At 38.2% G+C, this 19,346-nt stretch overlaps 2 protein-coding genes across 4 annotated transcripts in view; one reads left to right on the forward strand and one right to left on the reverse strand.

The window, feature by feature from the left end:
* IPPK (inositol-pentakisphosphate 2-kinase) overlaps positions 1-7,533 on the forward strand; it is a 31,226-nt gene extending 23,693 nt beyond the window's left edge. For all 3 annotated transcript variants that reach the window (XM_028718843.2, XM_028718845.2, XM_028718844.2), the window contains 3 exons: positions 82-184; positions 3,013-3,092; positions 4,464-7,533. In XM_028718843.2, coding sequence (XP_028574676.1) covers positions 82-184; positions 3,013-3,092; positions 4,464-4,689 — 409 coding nt within the window. In that variant the 3' untranslated portion in view covers positions 4,690-7,533. The remainder of the gene's footprint in view (positions 1-81; positions 185-3,012; positions 3,093-4,463) is intronic.
* Positions 7,506-19,346, reverse strand: part of CENPP (centromere protein P) — a 146,773-nt gene continuing 134,932 nt past the window's right edge. The window contains exons 7-9 of the mRNA XM_028718853.2: positions 10,582-10,661; positions 9,522-9,613; positions 7,506-7,669 (exon numbers count right to left, since the gene is read on the reverse strand). Of these exons, the coding sequence (XP_028574686.2) occupies positions 7,551-7,669; positions 9,522-9,613; positions 10,582-10,661 (291 nt within the window). The 3' untranslated portion in view covers positions 7,506-7,550. The remainder of the gene's footprint in view (positions 7,670-9,521; positions 9,614-10,581; positions 10,662-19,346) is intronic.

Genomic DNA, 19,346 nt, shown 5'->3' on the forward strand with positions numbered 1-19,346 from the left:
ATATAGTATAATCTGCAATACAGTTATGTAATTCTAGTTTTTGACCTGTTCTCTAATTGGTTTCCTCCCCTGTTTTTTAAGGAATGTGTTACAGATAGATGGGCCTTATAATGAATCATTCTATGAGAAGCTACTAGATATCTCAACTGAAGATGATGGAACAGTAGCATATGCACTGACAAAGGCAAGGATCCGAAGTTCCTTCTTATTAATTATTAGTAGATGTCATTTTCAGATAATTATTATACTCGCATATGTTCTGAACAATTGCTGAAGACAGAGAGGCTAGGGCCTAGCATAGCAGAAGATCTACATCTAATGATGTAGAGGCTAGGGCCTAGCATAGCAGAAGATCTACATCTAAGATCTACATCCTAATGTCAGCTTCTCTGTTGGGAGGCAGGAGAAGATGGGGTTCCTGCTGCAGGCGGCCTCCCTGCCTTCCAGGCCACCTATTACCAACTGCCCTATGAAGAAGATACAAGGAGACAGACACCAGATGCCTGCTCCAGACGCACTCATTTTGTTTGGTTTTTACATATCAATTTGCATTTCATAAAAGTTGTAAGCTGTTCTGAGGACTCCAGTCGAAAAGGAGGGTATACATCTAGTAAATAAATACAATTCTGAACATAAGGGCAATGTAGGAAAGTTGTGATATGCCAGATCAGGCTGTTTGTCCATCTATTCCATTACTGTCTCATCTGACCGGTGGTTTATCTCCAGAGTATCAGGCAGGAGTCTTCCCTGTTATCTGCTACCTTATTCCTTTTATTGAAGATGCCAGGAAATGAAGCTGCATCTTTCAGTATGCATAGCATGTGGTCTACCACCAAGTTATAATCTTTCTAGACTGAACATAGATTCAGCCTGGTAGTGAGAAGGAACATCTCTTTGGAAGCCTCTTTATGAGGCCTCCCTCTCCAGGACTTAGGATGATCCGAGGCAGCAGGTACTTGTGAAATATAGTTCTCCAAGGCATCTGTGCCCATGCTTTGAACTAGAATTCCAAGGCCTTCTGATGGGTAAGGTGTAGTGGTAGCGTTCCAGGTACCAGACAGTGATTCACTTGCTGAGGTAACAGTCCAAACTAGAGGAAAACGTCTGAGACAAATCATGCTTAGTTTATAATACAGATGAGGTAGGTACAATTTTTGGTGACACCACTAATTACTACGCAGATTTTGCTAATGGTGCCATATATTAAGACCAGCTTTGCGTGGAAGGCATTGCCTTACTTTGAACCAATTTTAAGTAAAGATAAAAAGTTTTCCCGCCAAGGAATTCTTAATGCACTCCCAATTCAGTTTGTATTAGCAATACAAGTCCTTTGCCTCTGTACACCTGGTCAAAGGGAACAGGAAAGGTTTTCTTTCTTTTAGTACATAAAATGCTGGTGTTAATAGCCACCACCCAATCATTTCACTCTGCATTAGAAGTGGAACAGGGCTTCATCTGACCTTGCCACGTATTGGGGCTGATGTGATTGATGCAACCTGAGTGCTTTCTCCCACATTGCCCCTGGAACCAATGAAGCCATCCACCTATGCTTGAATTCTTTATGTGCTTATGTGACTCAGAAGTGATGGATCACAGCATCATTTGTGTGCTATATAAATAGAGACTAACATTCTAATTGGACACTCCTGTGGCAGGAAATGGAAGGCAATTTTGAGCAATCCCCCACACTACCCCTGCCGCCTCTGCACTACCTCTCACATTGTTCCAGGGAATACTCTGACTCTCCAGAGCTTGTTTTCATTCAGCATAGGATGCTGCAGGTGGGAGGAATTGGTGTCAAAAATTGCCCCCTTCCCCTTGTGTCAGTGGGAGCCTCCAGTTAGCAAAGTTCGGCCAAAGATAAGTCTGGAGCTGGCACATGTTAAAGCTGTAATAAGGCTCCAGGTGTAAGTACTGCTTTAATTTTTTTTGTTTTATGACTTGGTTTTATTAGCAACTTTGAGGAAAAGTGGTGTATTAATGTTGAGAATAAAATTGTCTGCTAAATGTGTTGGCTGATATTTCTCTGCTGGTTACTAGTGTTGTAGGCTCCAACATGTGGCTCAGAGGTAGGGTTGTAATGTTGTCAATTAATTGGTTACTTGACTACTTGGAGTACAGTGAAATATCCCATGAAGTCAATGAACCTATACCTGTGTGGCCTACCAGTGGCATAATTTGAGAACAGCATGAATACAATCTGATTTCTGCTTGATCAAATTCCCAAACATATATAAATGTACAGGATTGTGTAGAGGAACATAAGACCAATTCATGTGGGTAAGGGGCAGTCTCTGGCATCCATGTCGAGTTGGTGTCTGACCAGGGGAAGGCTTGCATGCATAGGTCTCTCTATATGTATATGTTTCCATGCAGACTGCATGGAAGCCTAATCGGCTTCATTGGCTTAATGTATGGATGTAGGGCTAGGGCCAGCAGCATGCCCTGCTTCCTAATAACTACAGTGGTACCTCGGGTTAAGTACTTAATTCGTTCTGGAGGTCTGTTCTTAACCTGAAACTGTTCTTAACCTGAAGCACCACTTTAGCTAATGGGGCCTCCTGCTGCTGCTGTGCCGCCGCCACACGATTTCTGTTCTCAACCTGAAGCAAAGTTCTTAACCCAAGGTAATATTTCTGGGTTAGCGGAGTCTGTAACCTGAAGCGTATGTAACCCGAACTACCACTGTACTTAGATTCCTCTTCCTTGATTAATACAAGAAAGGGACTCTCTCATGCCCCAGATAATATATGGGTACAATCAACAGTGGCCAGCAGCTATTTCTGTTATTGTATCAACTGGCAAAATGGAAATGGGGGCAGACCCTTGCAGTATTTATCTATGTGTACAGGAGGTCAAGATTTATACTATTGTTTTGCCACACAATATCTTACACAGGGGCAATTGTGTGGCAGACATAAGAGGCTGGCTTGCATTTGTGATTGGCTGAGTTAGCATTATAACTCTTAAGTAATTGTCTGTTAGATGAGTCCTGTCTTAATTTTGTTGCAGGTTCAGCAGTACAGAGTTGCAATGACAGCAAAGGACTGCTCCATTATGATTGCCCTCTCTCCTTGTCAGCAGGATGAATGGTAAGATGATCTAGAATGTTATGCATGCTTCTTGGAGGTTCTCTGTCTGCACTCTTCAGAATGATCGGTATGCATTGAAGTTAATGGTGCTTTGGTTCAAATTTTATTGTCCATTGATCATAATTGAAGCTCCAAACCCCATTCAACTAAAAGCATGCAAAAGTGATGATGCCTAAGACAGCCTTAATTGAAAACCTAGTAATCTATTTTTTAGATGTCTTAATAGTACACATAGCTTGGTCAAGAGGTTCGTGACATATTAGAATGCTTGGGGTAACACCCATATGTACTGGCCGATGGGCACTTCTTCTCTTGAGGGGAACTCCTTCATTTTGCCCCTTGCTCTGTCAGCATTGGCCAGTCATTAATGAATATGTCTGCTACATTCTCACTCACTTTGCAAAGTTCTGAATGTCTCTAGAAAGGCTCTGGTTTTCATTTAAAATATAATTATGGTAGTTACATTGAAATTTATATATATTTTCAGTTAGGGAAACAGTTAAAACATATAAATAGGGGTTCTTCTGGAAAACCTTGTGTGCACATCTACCAACCACTTAAAGAACTTTACTCAACTAAAATTTACCAGCATAGCTTCTGCTCCCTGCTCCTATGCCAGTAAGGGAATAATGGAAAGTCTTTGTCCCATGAGGATGGGAGTCTCATATTGTGGTTAGCAACTGCACAGATGATGCACCTTCCAAGGGACTAGCCATTAATGCTGGTTTCTATCTGCAGTGTCAGGGGCACATAAATGAATGGAATACTTGACACATTCCTGTACTGGTATGGTAACACCAGAATGAATGACTTTACTTACCAGGGAATCTTAGAGAAATGCCTCATGGGACCACAGCTATATCATTTACATATCAGAACAAAATTTGTGTAACAGGACAGACTGCTATATTAACTTCTATGCAGATCTTTATTTCTTCAGATTTAAGACCTAAATGTCTTGGTTTAGGGAAATGACTACTAATACTATATATTCTCCCTGTGTTATAACTGATGCAATATAATCTGGTAAAAATGGTGACTTAAATTTAAGTAAGCAGATAGCTAACATCTCAGTGCAGTTCATTTTTATGGCAGTGTTGGTGGTATAACAATTTAGGGATGCTTGGCATAAACTGAGGTGGAAAATGATCAACATGATCAACTAAATTTTCATTCCACCACATTTTGGACTGGAAAAGCTGTATCTTATTTAAGACCACAGCTACTTCAAAAATGCAGCATCAGCTGAAGCTGGTCATGATTAGGTAATGGGTAAACTTTTTCATGTGTAGAAGATTTTTAAAAGTCTATTAATGTCAGAATTTTTTCTTGGGGCAAGAAGTAACTTTTCTTTTTAAATTCAAACTACAGTGCAGTGCAGAGGCCACTGGTTTTAACTTCTAAATCAAGATTCACCTTTTCCGTCTCCGTCTTGGACCTAGACCTTAAGCCATATGAAAGCATTCACCATCAGTACAAACTTGATAGGAAGATAGTAAACTTCTATTTGAAGAACACACAGGCCAAAGACGACTCGGTGATGTCAAATCTCTTGAAAGAAAATGAAGACTGCACACTACTTCTCCATAAAATGTAACTGGCTAAATATTTATCAAACACAGAATGGGAATAATTAAGTTATGTTGGTTTTCTATTATTTTCAGTTGTGCTTTAAATTTATCTGCCTTTCAGAAACACAGAATACCACTCAGACTACCTTGAAGGAATGTATTTATGGTAAAAGAGTTAGACAGACATATGCACCCTACAAACCCTTAGTAAACTGGTTGCTGGGAAAGTAGTTAAGTTTGAATCAAATGACTACTGTATGAAGCAGAGGAGTGAGTATCTTGAATTTAATTCTTCAATGCAGGGAACCAGTGTTCCTATGAGGTTTGCAGATGAAACTTTGCAAACAATAGTATGTGAATTGCTGAATAGCACTTGCTCAAATTAATTGTAAAAGTGAACCAACTCCTATTTAAAGTAGTTATTAAGCTGGAGAGTGGATATATGGTGCTGCCTAGGTTTTCAGCTTGAATCTTAATATTTTTTAGTCTTGTGACAAAATATGAGTTTGGTTGTTTCCAAAAATGGTATTGTAGTGGCCATTCTAAAAAAGCGATTGGAATACATTCGAGTAAACTTAAAAAACAAAGGAAACTTAATGATATAGAGAAAAACAGCCTTATCAAACTAAACCAGCTCTTCCTTACTCAAATTACTCAAATAGGTGTTGCTTTTAAAAGTTCACTAGAACGATTTAATTATGAAGCTCTTTCAAATGGTCCAGTGTTAACACAATTACATTCAATTGTCCCCCCGCCCCCCGATATTCTTAACTCCATGTAAAATAACTATACATGTGCCTCATTTATATACAGAAACCTTCCAGTAAAGCAAGCCATCCTGTGTTTTGCTGCTGTGGGAAGCATTTGTGAAGTCTAAAAGAGTGGCTTTATTATCCTTGCCCATGAGTGATAAGTTTTGTACTTAGTATTTTGTTGATTTCCCCCTTCTACATTAAACACCTGCAACTCTCCCAGAGCTGGGTAAAATAAAGTCATTGCTAATTGAGATGTTCCTCAAAGTGAACTCTATGAATTAGAAACTTACCTCACATTAGTTATTAGTTAGCAAGGAGCATTTTCTCTAGAAGTGCCTGTGCATGATTATTACTGTCTCTTGCCCTATCTTGCATACAGATAATAGGATATATGCCTCAGGTTTGGCAGGCTGCAGGGCTCATCTGCTCAGACTCTTTTCCCACTGTGCTGTGCAATGGCAATAGGCTTCTCTTATTGTATAGGAATATTACTGTTCTTATTCTGGCTGTGTGACTTGAGCCTCTGAATTCAAAATGCTAGAAAGGCAAGTCATGTCATGGGCTTTTTGTAGAACAGGAGAAACTTTCATAGGGGTTGCCTGGTGGCAAGATACTTGAAGTGGGTGAAGGCTATCTGTGGGAAACCCAGATTTTAAGCTGCTTTAGCCATTCAAAAATTAGTATCTGTATTTAACTGTAGACATTTATGTTCTAACTGACATTTTGTGTGTGTCATCAGTGATCCAGTTTATTCATTGTTTTTAAGGTACAGTATCTATCCCTAAAAATCTGCAAGAATATTCTTGCCATTACCAATTAAGCTGCTACAGTTAACATTAAATATAATGGTAACATTTCAAAACTTTTATAATTTGAATACTTGTTCTCATCTTACACAGAACATAATTTTGTTAGTGTCTCTAGTCATTCCCATTACTTCTAAAAACTGTCTTGTGATAGCTGTACAGCTTAATTATAAGATGTGGTTATATAGAGGTTACAGACCTCAATTCACAGGATGTCAAGGAGCCCAACTGCAGGTTAAGGCATTTCTCTAGAATAAGACTTATAACTAGGTTGAAGTTAGTAAACTGCTATGCCTAATGATTGGTTACAATCAGTACTTACATTTGTTAGCTGACTGAAGTGTCAGGTAATATCTTATATCAGGTTTCCTCTTGGTATGTAAAGGTTCTGCAAGGAAGACTGTCATTCCCATATTCCGAAGCAATAAGCAAAACAAGGCAATGGCACAAATAGATGTGCAGCAAAGCTTATTTGATTTTGCATATTCTGGTCAGAACTAACTGATCAGAAGTAGGTAAAATTCTACATTTATAATCTAGGGCCAGGGTGAATTAAATTGCTGTTTAAGGTGTTTGCTTGAGGACTAGGTTTCCACCTTTTGAGAACAGCTACAAAGCTTGCTTTTACGCAAATACTGTTGCGGCACTCAAAAAGAGCAGGGAGACCTTTGAAATGGTTGTGCTACTTAACTTGGAAAGCAAAAAACAGCAAGAACATGGGATAAGTTGTATGTGGGTCAATGATCTTGACCTTGCTATTTTCATTATAAGCAATCCTCGGACTAAAAATAAATAGGTTACATTTTGTAAATTATAGCTATGCCTTCTGATCCATTGTAAATTAAAATTTCACAATTCTATTTTATGAAAGATTTGATAAACCTGGTTTTGCCTTTAATCACTGTTTGCGGAAAGAAGTAGTTGCGATATTGAGCGAAGTGTTTTGCATCTTGAAACTTCCTTTCATTTAACTTTTCAGTGTCATTTCTAAGAATCTGTTACATATACAGCTGTGAACACAGAAACTGTCACTTTTTATAAACTTGAGTTTACCAGGTTGATCTGAAGAGGTTCTAGGAAATGCTATGGAAGGGGGGGGGGGGAGAAACCACTTCGATTCAGAAAGTTAACTTTTTAAAAATAAAATTCACTTATCTATTTGGCATTTTGTATTTAAAATGGCTGTATTTATTTGTCATGATGATTTATATATATATGTGCCATAATTGTACAGATAGCATGTTTTATGGGTTTGATTTCTAAATGAAAAATAACTTAATGTTTATATTCAATAAACTATAGATGCATATTTTATTGTCCTGGTATTCATTTATCATTGCAAAGTGACTTGATCAGTGTTTCAATGCATGCTTGTATTCCAAGCACATGTAGTAGACTTCTGAAGCAGTACGGAGCATCTGATGCAAACTTGTTAGCTTCCACCACTGTAAGAGGGGGAAAAAATGGCGTTAACAATTCACTTTAAATACTAATAACGACTTGAAATGGTCTAGCATTACAATTTTGAATGAGGTTCAGAATTTATGCATTCATCTGTATTTAGGAAAAAAATACTTTTTTACATTAGCAGTATACAACCCATTTCTACCTCTGTGTCATTAGGATAACTAATAGGATGCATGCCGTATCATAATTATCTAATTATAACTTGCCAACTGTTGCAAACATTTAATATTTATAATTTGTATTGCCTCTGTGGCTTTGCCAAACTGCCTAAGGAGCAACACTGCCAGAATTTTCACAGAAGAAAAAGGAAAATGAGCTGTTGAGGACAGGAAATCTTGGGCATCTGGCTAAAGAAAATGGCACAGTGGCTGAAAATCAGTGGCAGGTCTAAAGAAACTGAGTGGAGAAAAGATGGCCTCCCTGTCCCTTCCACTTCTCTTCCATCATTTCCTCACTCCAATGGGGATGAATGAAACCCATCCCCCCCACTGATCTACATGGGCTGTGGGTGCGTGTTCTTGCTTTAGTAATTAGGTCAGTTACTTTTTTGATATAAATAATAAATGTATAATGGAAATTGCAAATATTAATAGCCAAGTTGTAATAAGGGGCAGCCATAAACTCTTGAAATGTGTGTTCATTGTTTGCCATCTCTGAAATTTCTTGTCAGATTGGCTAGTCTCTGTGTCATAGAGATCCACTCCTTCAATACAGGAGATTTATAATTAATATTTTTGCTCTTCTGGATAAAACAAACTTGATGTTTAGTTCATACTACTCAATACCAATATTCAAGCATTTCTAAATTTGGGCACAATTCAACCAAATTATGGAGAAAATCAGCTATTGGTTGAAAGTAGTTAAACCCTGTAGGTCTTGGATTACTGTTTATGTAGGAAGTTTGGCAAGATGAATATAGCCTACACTGAGTGAATTGAAAACCTGCAGCCCAGTATCTCCCCCTCCCCCCATTAGTTGTAAGTTGATAGGTAATGAATGGGACAATTATCCTTTACAATTCTTTACTAAAAATCAGACTTTCAAAAGGGGTTTCAGGTCCTCAGCCTTGCATTCTCAGTTGAAAATACTGAAACAGAGAGAAGTAAACTGGTTATTTGGTGGCTTAAAGAATTTCCTTCTTGGACTACCTCTCTAAACTGTGTTATTATAGTGGATCCAGTGGAGATTACTCCCCTTAAACAAGAAAGTCACAAATGAAGCAGTAGTCAAGGCTTCATGCCTTCTACTATCACAGCTGTATTTTGATCTGATAGCCTTCAGGGAATAACAAGGGCCAAGAAGCAGGAGGAAAGTAGCTGAACATCACATACCAATTGAACTAGCCAGCAAAGTCTTTGTAGGCATTTAATAAACAGATGCGGATTTTGTTGAACTACATATTATATGCAAGCGTGACATACTAAATTCATTGGGGGCTTCATTAAACTAAACTGAGCTAACCTCAGCAAGCGGCAGCTTGGGGCAGAGAAGCAAGAATGTGTGTGTGTGTGTGTGTGTGTGTGTGTGTGTGTGTGCTTTACTAATCACCATCATTGTCTCCAAGATGCTTTTTCTTTGCAGAGAAAAGGCCAAATAAGTTGTTTTCTATTTAAAACAAAGCGAACGAGGACTTTATTATTGTTATTAATATGTATTGTGTAGCTTGTCTTTAAGTGCTGCCAAAAGAATACTGTTATCAAGACAATGAATGTTTTGCAGGATGTACTTTCAGGAATGCAAAGCAAGAAGACTTTCAGAGAGAGAATGAAGCTGGAATTAAATGGTTGGAACAAGGGAAGAAATACTTTATACAGTACTGTGTAAGCATACCTGACATTGGTATTTTGTGGAGGAGATCCAAGACTGGTGTAACTTTTCCTTCTTCATCTACATATATCTTCCAAACAATCATTAACTCAAGTCTATAAAAGGCAAATGATATTAAATGTCAGAGCTTCACAGGTCAAATTCTGTATTGCAAAAAACTGTGCAGTTAGCAAATACACACTACTAGGTGTATACCTGCTGCTGCAGAATTTCTGATGCTTAGGAAGAATATTATTTTTGCTGTTAAGTCTACTTCAGCCTTTTCTCTTCAGGCTGCTGCTTTCAGGGGCAGGAAAACCCTACAGTTAACCCTTCAAGAGACGTGCTTGGTACCAATTGCGTAGTTGCTAAACACACTTTTGTACACCAGGACTACCATCCTGCCAAGGCACATTAATGCTGGGCAAGGTCAGTTGCAATGATAGCAATTTCCTGTTCGAAGACTTACCTATTGCAATTTATTCAGGTAAAGGAAGGTTGGCTCATAGGAGAAGTGCACTATTAAATATGGAAGGGCACTTACAATGACTGTGTTGTCAAAGTAATGAAGGGTGCCTACTTTCTGGTACTAGACTTTAATCATGGCCTTGAGGCCTTTATAAGAAATGCTAGAAACTGTAAATCCACTTTGAGGATTTCAACATTTTTTTAGCTAAGACTATGAACCAAATCATTAATTTACTTTCAAAGGCTGACTCCACCTGAAGCAGGTAAAGTTATGAAACTCACCTTAGTTTGCATTTTGAAGCAATGCATTTCGCAGATTCTAAAGAGATTTCATTTTGAGAAATCTTTCCTGCTAAAATATGTGTTCCTGCTCAATCAATATTTCTATTGGCATCAGTTTCAAATACAGCATATTGTGCCAACATGTTTCAATACTGTGAACCTTTGAAAAGCTACCACCACTTTCCCATTATGTCAGTTTCAATGCAGTTGCTGCCTTGGCCTCCTTTAGAAGGAAGGAAAGGCTGTAAATAGAATAAATAGACGAATTCCACTTATAATTTATAACTATGACCATTCATCAACAACTTTAATGTGTATCATAAAGCTTCCTTACCCAGGAAGGTTAGCACTTCTTAAGATCATGTAATCTCCAGATGATCCTTCAGGAAGTACTACAACATCAGGATACTTGTTCTATTAAATGTAAAAAAAGAACAATACTATAGCCAATCTGTAAAGATATTAATAGGTACAATCCTACTGATAAGCCAAATATCAGTTATAGCCTGTTGAAAAGGAGGGTATACATCTAGTAAATAAATACAATTCTGAACATAAGGGCAATGTAGGAAAGTTGTGATATGCCAGATCAGGCTGTTTGTCCATCTATTCCATTGCAGTCTCATCTGACTGGAGATAGTATCAGGCAGGAGTCTTCCCTGTTATCTGCTGCCTTATTCCTTTTCTTGAAGATGCCAGGGATTGAATCTGCGTCTTTCAATATGCATAGCATGTGGTCTACCACCAAGTTATGATCTTTCTAGACTGAACATAGCTTCAGCCTGGTAGTGAGAAGGAACATCTCTTTGGAAGCCTCTTTATGAGGCCTCCCTCTCCAGGACCTAGGATGATCCGAGGCAGCAGGTACTTGTGAAATATAGTTCTCCAAGGCATCTGTGCCCATGCTTTGAACTAGAATTCCAAGGCCTTCTGATGGGTAAGGTGTATTGTGCACAGATGATGATCCAACAATTGTGATTGCACAAAAGAGCACTTGAAGAAAAATTATTATGGGCTGGACATAATGAGACAACGTGATTTTTTTGCCAGTGCCTCGTGCAACCCTCTAGTATGGCCTCCCCACAACCCTCTGTAGCAGATTTTAGTTGGGCATTGGGGGCTGTAGGGAAATTGGCAAAAATGGCCTCCCCACTTTTCCTTAGAGTTGTTCAGTTAGTGGATTTCCACTCTCACCAAGTCTGGATTTAACAATATAAAAACAACTATCTGACTTTAAGAAGACATCTGAAGGCAGCCCTGTTTAGGGAAGTTTTAAATGTTTGATGTTGTCGCTTTTTTATTAATATTCTGTGGGGAGCTGCCCAGAGTGGGTGGGGTATGTATGTATGTATGTATGTATGTATAAATAAATAAATAATACCATACACCCACATCCACTGGGAAAAAACGTCCAAGTACAGCAGACTGTTTCTGCTATGATAAAAAAAACAAACATTTCCATTATTCTTTATTTTGTGTCCAAGTAAGAGGAAGCAAATACTTCTACAGGGAACTTTATATGAGTGTCATGAAAAGAATTCTCATATAATTACTTGTATGTGTATTAGATCACTTTCAGTTTACCATGCTTGCAGAGAACTTAGAATTGCATCCTTTTTTTTTACACTGTACAGTACTTGAATTTATATCCTGATCATATAAACAAATATAAACAAACAAACAAACAAACAAACAAACAAACAAACTGAAGTGATCACTGGAGCTATTATTCCTGAGTAACTGCTGCATTAATAAGCATGATCTAAGCTGAAGATCCTCAAATTGCTATGATATGTTTACAAAAAAACCAACCCACATTACAAACTTACAAACAAACATACATACAAACAAACAAACCACTTTCTTCCTGCTTGATATTTGGCTGGTTTACAGAGTAAGAAATTTTGTGAAATGTGAAAAGAAACTAGTTTAAATTAGTTTACACAGATCAAAGCAGGAAGAGAATAAATGGTAGTGATAAAGGGTCAGGATGTTTCTTTGAAGTGCACTGGAGACAAATCATTTTTGCAAGATCCTATCTACATCTGGCAAACAGAAATGGCAACCACATGCTCCCTTTTATTGTTGCTTGGGAATACAATACATTAAACTGCAATCTCAGTGTAATGTGCGGACCTTGCTGCTGGAATCCATATGAACAAGAAAAACAAAAGATCTTGCACTGAACTGAGTAGTGACAAGAGATTTATTACAGAAAAGGCAGATAATTAGTATGGTATTTTACTACAGTGAGAAAAGCATGGAATATTATGATGCAAAATTATGATGCTCAGTACCTAGGCCCAGGGAAGTCCACCCTACCCCTTCCTAATGAAACACAGCAAACTGCAGTATGCATATGATTTTGTGACATATTCAAATTGTGGTTACCTAAGTCAGGAGATTTGGGTCATGATCTAGAAGTGTTTAGGTACTGGGCTTTTCCAGTACATGAGGAGTTTCCTCCTCGGCAGAGTCTTCTATAGAACCCCCAGTGTTTGGAATTTGCTTACAGAAACTTCCACTGATAATGCAGACTATTTTTGCAAAGGCTGTAGGCAAATAAAATGCTAGACTTCCTCAAACAATGAATATAAAAAGAAGGGTTTTCTCAAATGTTTTCCAACCGTAACTTGAATGGTCAGCAACTGAGCTGGCAAAGGAAGGTGAAGAGCAGACAAAGAAAGGGAACCCACAACAACCCACAATGGTTTTCTCATGGTTATTTTCAGAAATCTTATTCCAGTACAGAACAAACTGGATGGTTAAAGAAAAGAACAAGGATCAAAGGAAGGAAAGAAGGGATAGCATTTTTCTTTGGCTGGTATCTCAGCTGAGGGCCTGTAGTCAACCACTGAAAAAGTCTTGCTGCATCAAGTCCTGCTGAACCAAGCTGTTTTTTAATCTTGTATTTTATTCTGTGAACTTCCCTGAGATCTTTTGATGAAGGGCTGTATATTTTTCCAACCGTGGCCCCCTTCAGACCTTGTTTCCTTCCTGTGTCCCCCCCAATGCTATCTGAGGTTCTACCGCCCTAACAAAAGCCTGCCCCCTAACGAAAATCCTGGCTACGTCCATGCCCCCTTCTAGTCCTACCGGTATAAAGGAAGCTATTTAAATTTTTTCTTTGTAAATCATGACTGATAGCCACTGGTAGCCTTATCCTCCATGAATTTGTCTAAATTTCTTTTAAAGCCATTCAGGTTGATGTAAATCATATTATAGAACAAATTCCACAGTAACAGTGCACTGTATTTCCTGTTATCTGTCCTGAAACTTCCAATGTACAGCTTCACTGGATGACCTCAGCTTCTGCTATCATGAGAAACTGAAAACTTCTATGTACCATATTTTTCGCTCTATGAGACGCACCAGACCACAAGACGCACCTAGTTTTTGGAGGAGGAAAACAAGGAAAAAAATCTGAATCTCAGAAGCCAGAACAGCAAGAGGGATCGCTGAGCAGTGAAAGCAGCAATCCCTCTTGCTGTTCTGGCTTCTGGGATAGCTGCGCAGCCTGGATTCGCTCCATAAGATGCACACACATTTCCCCTTACTTTTTAGGAGGGAAAAAGTGAGTCTTATAGAGCAAAAAATACGGTTCTTTTTCACAGCATTCCTTTTTGTCTGTTTTCATTTCTTTTGTCAAAGTTTGTATTTCTTTTTATTCCCTACATTTAGACAAAACTTCTATTTTTCAAAGGAAGCCTTCTTGTGCCCAGATAGCTCCCTTTACTCTTTGTGGCCCTGGTCTGCAGTATACATTCTAGCTGAGTAGAGTATCTAGCAAGCATTTCAGAGAAATTTGACCTGCTTCACTTTCCCTTTCAGCTTCCTTTTTACCAATCCCATTATTTTTGGGAAGCTTCCTTTTCTGAACTCAAAAGTTACTGGACTTCCTTGGCAATTTCCCCACATAAATATGTGTTGAATTTGATAGCACTGGGGTCATTATTAGTTTAATAGAACTTACATCTCACACCAAGTCCTGGGCATAAGCCATAAATAACTAAAACCTAGCTACAGCTTTCAGACATTGGTTACTTTGGATGATTTTTGCAACTTCAACTTGCTTGACATGTTCCTAAGACAAAGGAAATGGATTCCCCAACAAAAAGATCTAGAATATTCACAAGGCATTTTTCAACAGAGACAGAGATTCACATGCTGACAACCTCCATTCTTAGAAGTCCTGGATAAAAAAATATGATTGTGTTACGATTTCCTCACAGGAATGGAAAAACTTTCATATCCAAGGTGAAAAGCAATCACTCATCTTTGAATGTTTCTACACCTTTGGGAGATAACAAAGAAATATCTGTAGTCCACATTTGATAAAACGGGATTGAAGATTTCCAATAAGACACATGTTTCAGTTTAGCACGTAGACAAATAAACCCAGCTGTGGTATGCATATTTGTTCCAAACAACTTTTGAAACTGTCAGTTTTGAGAGAGATCCTGCCCTTTTAAGGTTTGCATAGAAGGGAGACTTCTATGATGTCCATCTTTATCCATCACTGCAAGTTGATGGGAAGACCTGTACCTAGTGAAGTTCTCCTGTCAGCATAGAAAAAGTGATTCTGAGAGAAGACAGTCATTGCAACACTGTAGTTGGAAAAGCCACCCCTAGATGCTTTTAGGTCTCGGCCTGGACAACCTACCCAGAGCTTGTTCCAGATCTCATGTAACTGTCCTCAATTTCTTGTTCCCTTTCAGAAGATGCCATATGGTCTGCAGAAGCTGCATATTGATGTGACACCTATCTCTTCTTACCTACCTTCCACTAGCTGCTGTCGAGACAATAATACTATTGAGCAACAACTAATTTAACTTATTGCTAATTTAACTTATTAAGCTCTGGCTCTTAAACTCCTGGACGCTCTAGGAACACCTAGCTATAAAAATAATGTTCTAAACATTTTGCTAGTGCCAGGAGAAAGCATTTTCTGGCGGTGTATATTATTTTCTCACTCACCCAAACTGAAAGCCTAAAACTGATATCCAGTAATTAGAGCACACTGCTTATAAGCTTGATGTGGGACATGTGGTTGGGTGTCCTTCCTCTTATATAGACTGTTGAAAGCAAATAGCTGAGTAGTAACTTGTCATGGTGTACACACAAGGGATATCTGGCAAGCATGCACTCTTCTGGAAAGTGGAGACTCGTCTCTTGTAAGGACAATACTGATGACTGGTGGTCACATACAGTGTGGTCAAATATCATTTGGTAAATGATCACCTATATTCACCCCTCTCTGCAGATGCAGAACAACCAGAAGAAGGGCGATGGAGAAGAATCATCAACAGAGACTGCTTTCCAAAGTTAGACTCAGCTGTCATATGTGTGAAGGCATGCAGGCCTCTGTTGAACAACTCCACTTAGGTAGATGAGAGCACTTTCCTAATCCCTTTCAATTGCATTGATCTTACAGTGGATTGGACTTTGCTTAAAACAGAGGTGGTTAACCTTTGGCTTGCCAGATGTTGCTGGGCTGCAGCCCATGCTGGCTGGGGCTGATGGGAATTTGAGTCTAGTAACAGCTGGATGGCCAAGATTAGCCATCCCTAAATTAAAGGGAAATTTTCCATCCAATAAATCTGTGACCTAGCTAAATAAAGGAGAAATGGGAAGCTAAACTTTAAAAACAACACTGTGAATGCTTCACTACCCATGAAAAATATGTTTCTCTAGTTTCAGTGCCAATTGTATTACAGTTTCAAGGACTTTTTAAAGGGTAGGCAACTGATTCATTCTACAACTCAGCTGGGTTAAAAAAAGTGCACGTCAGACACCTCAGAATGTACACCGTTTTTGTTATTGGAGTAGATGAGGAAATGGAAAGTATTTTTGGTTGAACTAAACACTTCACTTCATTTGAAAATCCATTATTTTTCCAGGATCTGGTTATACTTTGTAGCAAGTTAAGAGTTTAAATGGATGTTCCTGGGATTTTAGAAACATTAAGTAACTGCCCTGTCTGGAATTGTTTTCCAAGTCTCACAAGCACTGTCAGCTACAACAGATGCCAAAACCAAACTGACTGAGTAAGAACTTTAGTTTGTACTTGCTAGTTGATTTTTTATTTTTTTATTACCTTTGTGCCTCTCCCACTCCCAACATAAAAGTTGTGTAAAATGTAGACTCTATTGTGTTGGAGATTTTTGCATAATTGTAACATAATCCCAGGGTATATTCTGGAGGCACATGAAGCCACCATCTTGCTGAAGATGAGCAAGCAAGATAGAAAAGCACCTGGAATTTACATGTATACTTTGGGTCCTTGGTGATGTGATTGGGAAATCACATCACATTGGGTTCCTTGATAGAAGAAAGGCCAGATAAAAATGTAGTAATTTTTTTGGAAGTATACTTATTTCATAAATTTTTTACACCAGGTTTATATTCACCCAACTCTTTGCTGGATTATGGTCAATATCTATGGGAAGTTGTACATCACATTCTTTTCAGCACAGAAAATCTCATCAGAAAGTGGATGGAACAGCAAAGTGACAGTGCAAAAGGACTTCTTAATTCCTATAGTGCTATGGTTTGAAAAAGTTAAAGGTCTATTAATGGCTTTTTCAGCTCATACCCCTTCACCACAACTTAGCATTTTGTAATGGGAATGCTGTGTGATTATTTGCAGTCCATGTGCTATTGCTGTCATCATGACATTAGAATCAAAGCAAAGCAATCTGAAATTTGACTACTTAAGCTCTGTACCACAAATTTAAATTTAACATGTCGCAACAAATGTAGCTACTGAAACAGCAATACAAAACAAGAAAGAAACAGCACACATAGGGTTTGTGTGACTTTTACTGGAAAAAGTGATGGATTAAGACTTAAACCTTAAGGACTTTTAAATTAAAATCATCTGAACAAAGAATGTAAATTAAAAAACATGAATGTTATAGCTTAAATACAATTACATAGTCAGCAGTTTTTCATAGAGCAGACTAGAGGATTGTTTAGTATACAGCACATGGAAAATATTAAATGTAGACACCACCACCACCAAGAATTTCATAAGCTACAGAAAGTAGCACACATTTACAGACACAATTCCTTTAATTTCCAGAGGGGAAGCTGTGTTAGTTTGTTGGAAAAACAACAATAAGTCTTTTGGCACCTCAAAGATTAACAAACTAATTTAATATGACATAAACTTTTACGGACTAGACTACATCAGATGAATGGAGTGCAACCCTCATATTACCTGCAGCTGAAGGTGACACTTCATGCACAATCAATTATGCCCTATTTAGATTTGTTAGTTTTCAAGGTATCACAAGACTCTCCATTGTTTATTTCCTTAATGGAAAGCCAGAGTATGAAATTCTATAACCCATTCTATTAATGTGCTGTTTCCTCAACTTTGAAACACAGTGTTGGTAGTAGGTTACCTTACTATCTCACAGGTGCAACAAATGTGCAGAGGTGCCAATCCTCAGAGCCAAGGCTTTCCTGCCCATGGAACATCCAATGAGGCTGGACTCACTGAAAAGGGTTAACTGTAAATAATCTGAAGTAAGCATTGCTTGTTAGATTAAAAACCAGACTTTATAGGTTCATTAATCCTTGTTGGTTATCTTGGATTTCAAGGGCGGTTGCATGCCTAGCATTCTTATGCTTAATAATTAAGACTGGTGTTCATACAAAATTCTGTGTTACATTGCATTAGCAGATTCCAGAAGTGTGGCTGTGTTAGGCTGTTGTAGATTAAAATCGAAAGTTTTTGTGAGCTAGAGCATGTTTTGTCTGATAGATAACTTCAAAAAGATATATTAGCCTAGGTTCTGTCAGTTTAAATGCTAATTAGTCACAAGAATGTACAAAATATAGCTGTATTGGGGGGTGGGGTGGAAGAAGAATTAAGATCCAATTTGTGGTTGGGAAGAGTTAAGATACTGGTGCCAAGAAGTTTAGAATTTTGTTCATGTCTTTTCCCATGCTCTTGGGACAAACACAAATGATAGTACTTACCCAGTTTACTGACTCAGAAAAATCCCTTGGTAATAATTGTGGTTTTTTAAAATTATATATAACAATACATTAGTATTATTTGGAGGGAAATATACTATATCATCAGCCAAGGTTCCAGTTGCTATTATAAAATGTTTTTATAAAGGACTCTTTCTCAGGAAGGAAGGCCACTTCCCCAAGGAGTTAATCCCCAGTTGTCTCACCAGCCATTGTCCACTTCTGTTCTGTTCCCCTTTCTTTCAGATAGCACACATAGTTTCCCCTCTCCACATTTAAGCATCAGAAGAACTGTGTGAGACAGGTTACAGTTAAACTATCGGTAACTGATGTGGCAAACTGTGCACACATAAAAACTTAATCTGCTTCAAAACAGCCTATTTGCGAGATAACACCCTCAGCTGGAAACATCCCTTTATGTCCTCATTGCAAATATGCATGGATTCACTGGGCAAGATGGTTACTGAGGAGTTAGTGAACAGAACTGAGCAAACAATCATTCTCTGTATTATTCACTGCTTTAAAGGGACAAGGAAAATGAGAGTAGTCCTTCCTTTCATACTCTTAATAGAAATATGGCATCCTATAGTCACGGCTTGAAGTTACTTGTATCTCTCACAGTGGTAGATATAACAAAACTTTCTCAAAAGGGCTGTCACATGATGTCTTTCCAAATGAAAGATACTTTTGACTTATTTTGACACTAAGTGTATTCATGCAGAGGACAATAAATGGCAGAAATAACTGAAAGAGATACTATTGTTGTACAAGTTGCCTAACAACCAAAACGGAGATATGGCACAGGAATGCTTTTCAGTGCTCTTAGTGCAGCACTTCAGTGTGCCCTGAGGCTGGGTTTAATATTCATCATCTTGGTATGAAAACTATTCTAAAATGTTGTTTATGTATACATTCCTGTTCAAGGCTTAAGTGCACTGGACAAAAGGAGGGTTCCCCCTCGCAACCCAAAATGAGAGTCTGTAGGCTGCTTTTAAATAGCTGCAGAAACACTATGCCAAATTTATGTAAGAAGACTGTACTATGACATGTACCAAAACTTCAGATTTTGTGGGAAACAACACTGTTCTCTGGGACATTTTAAAAAGTAGTAAT

Source organism: Podarcis muralis, chromosome 2 (assembly GCF_964188315.1).
Source record: "Podarcis muralis chromosome 2, rPodMur119.hap1.1, whole genome shotgun sequence".
Classification (NCBI taxonomy): Eukaryota; Metazoa; Chordata; class Lepidosauria; order Squamata; family Lacertidae; genus Podarcis; species Podarcis muralis.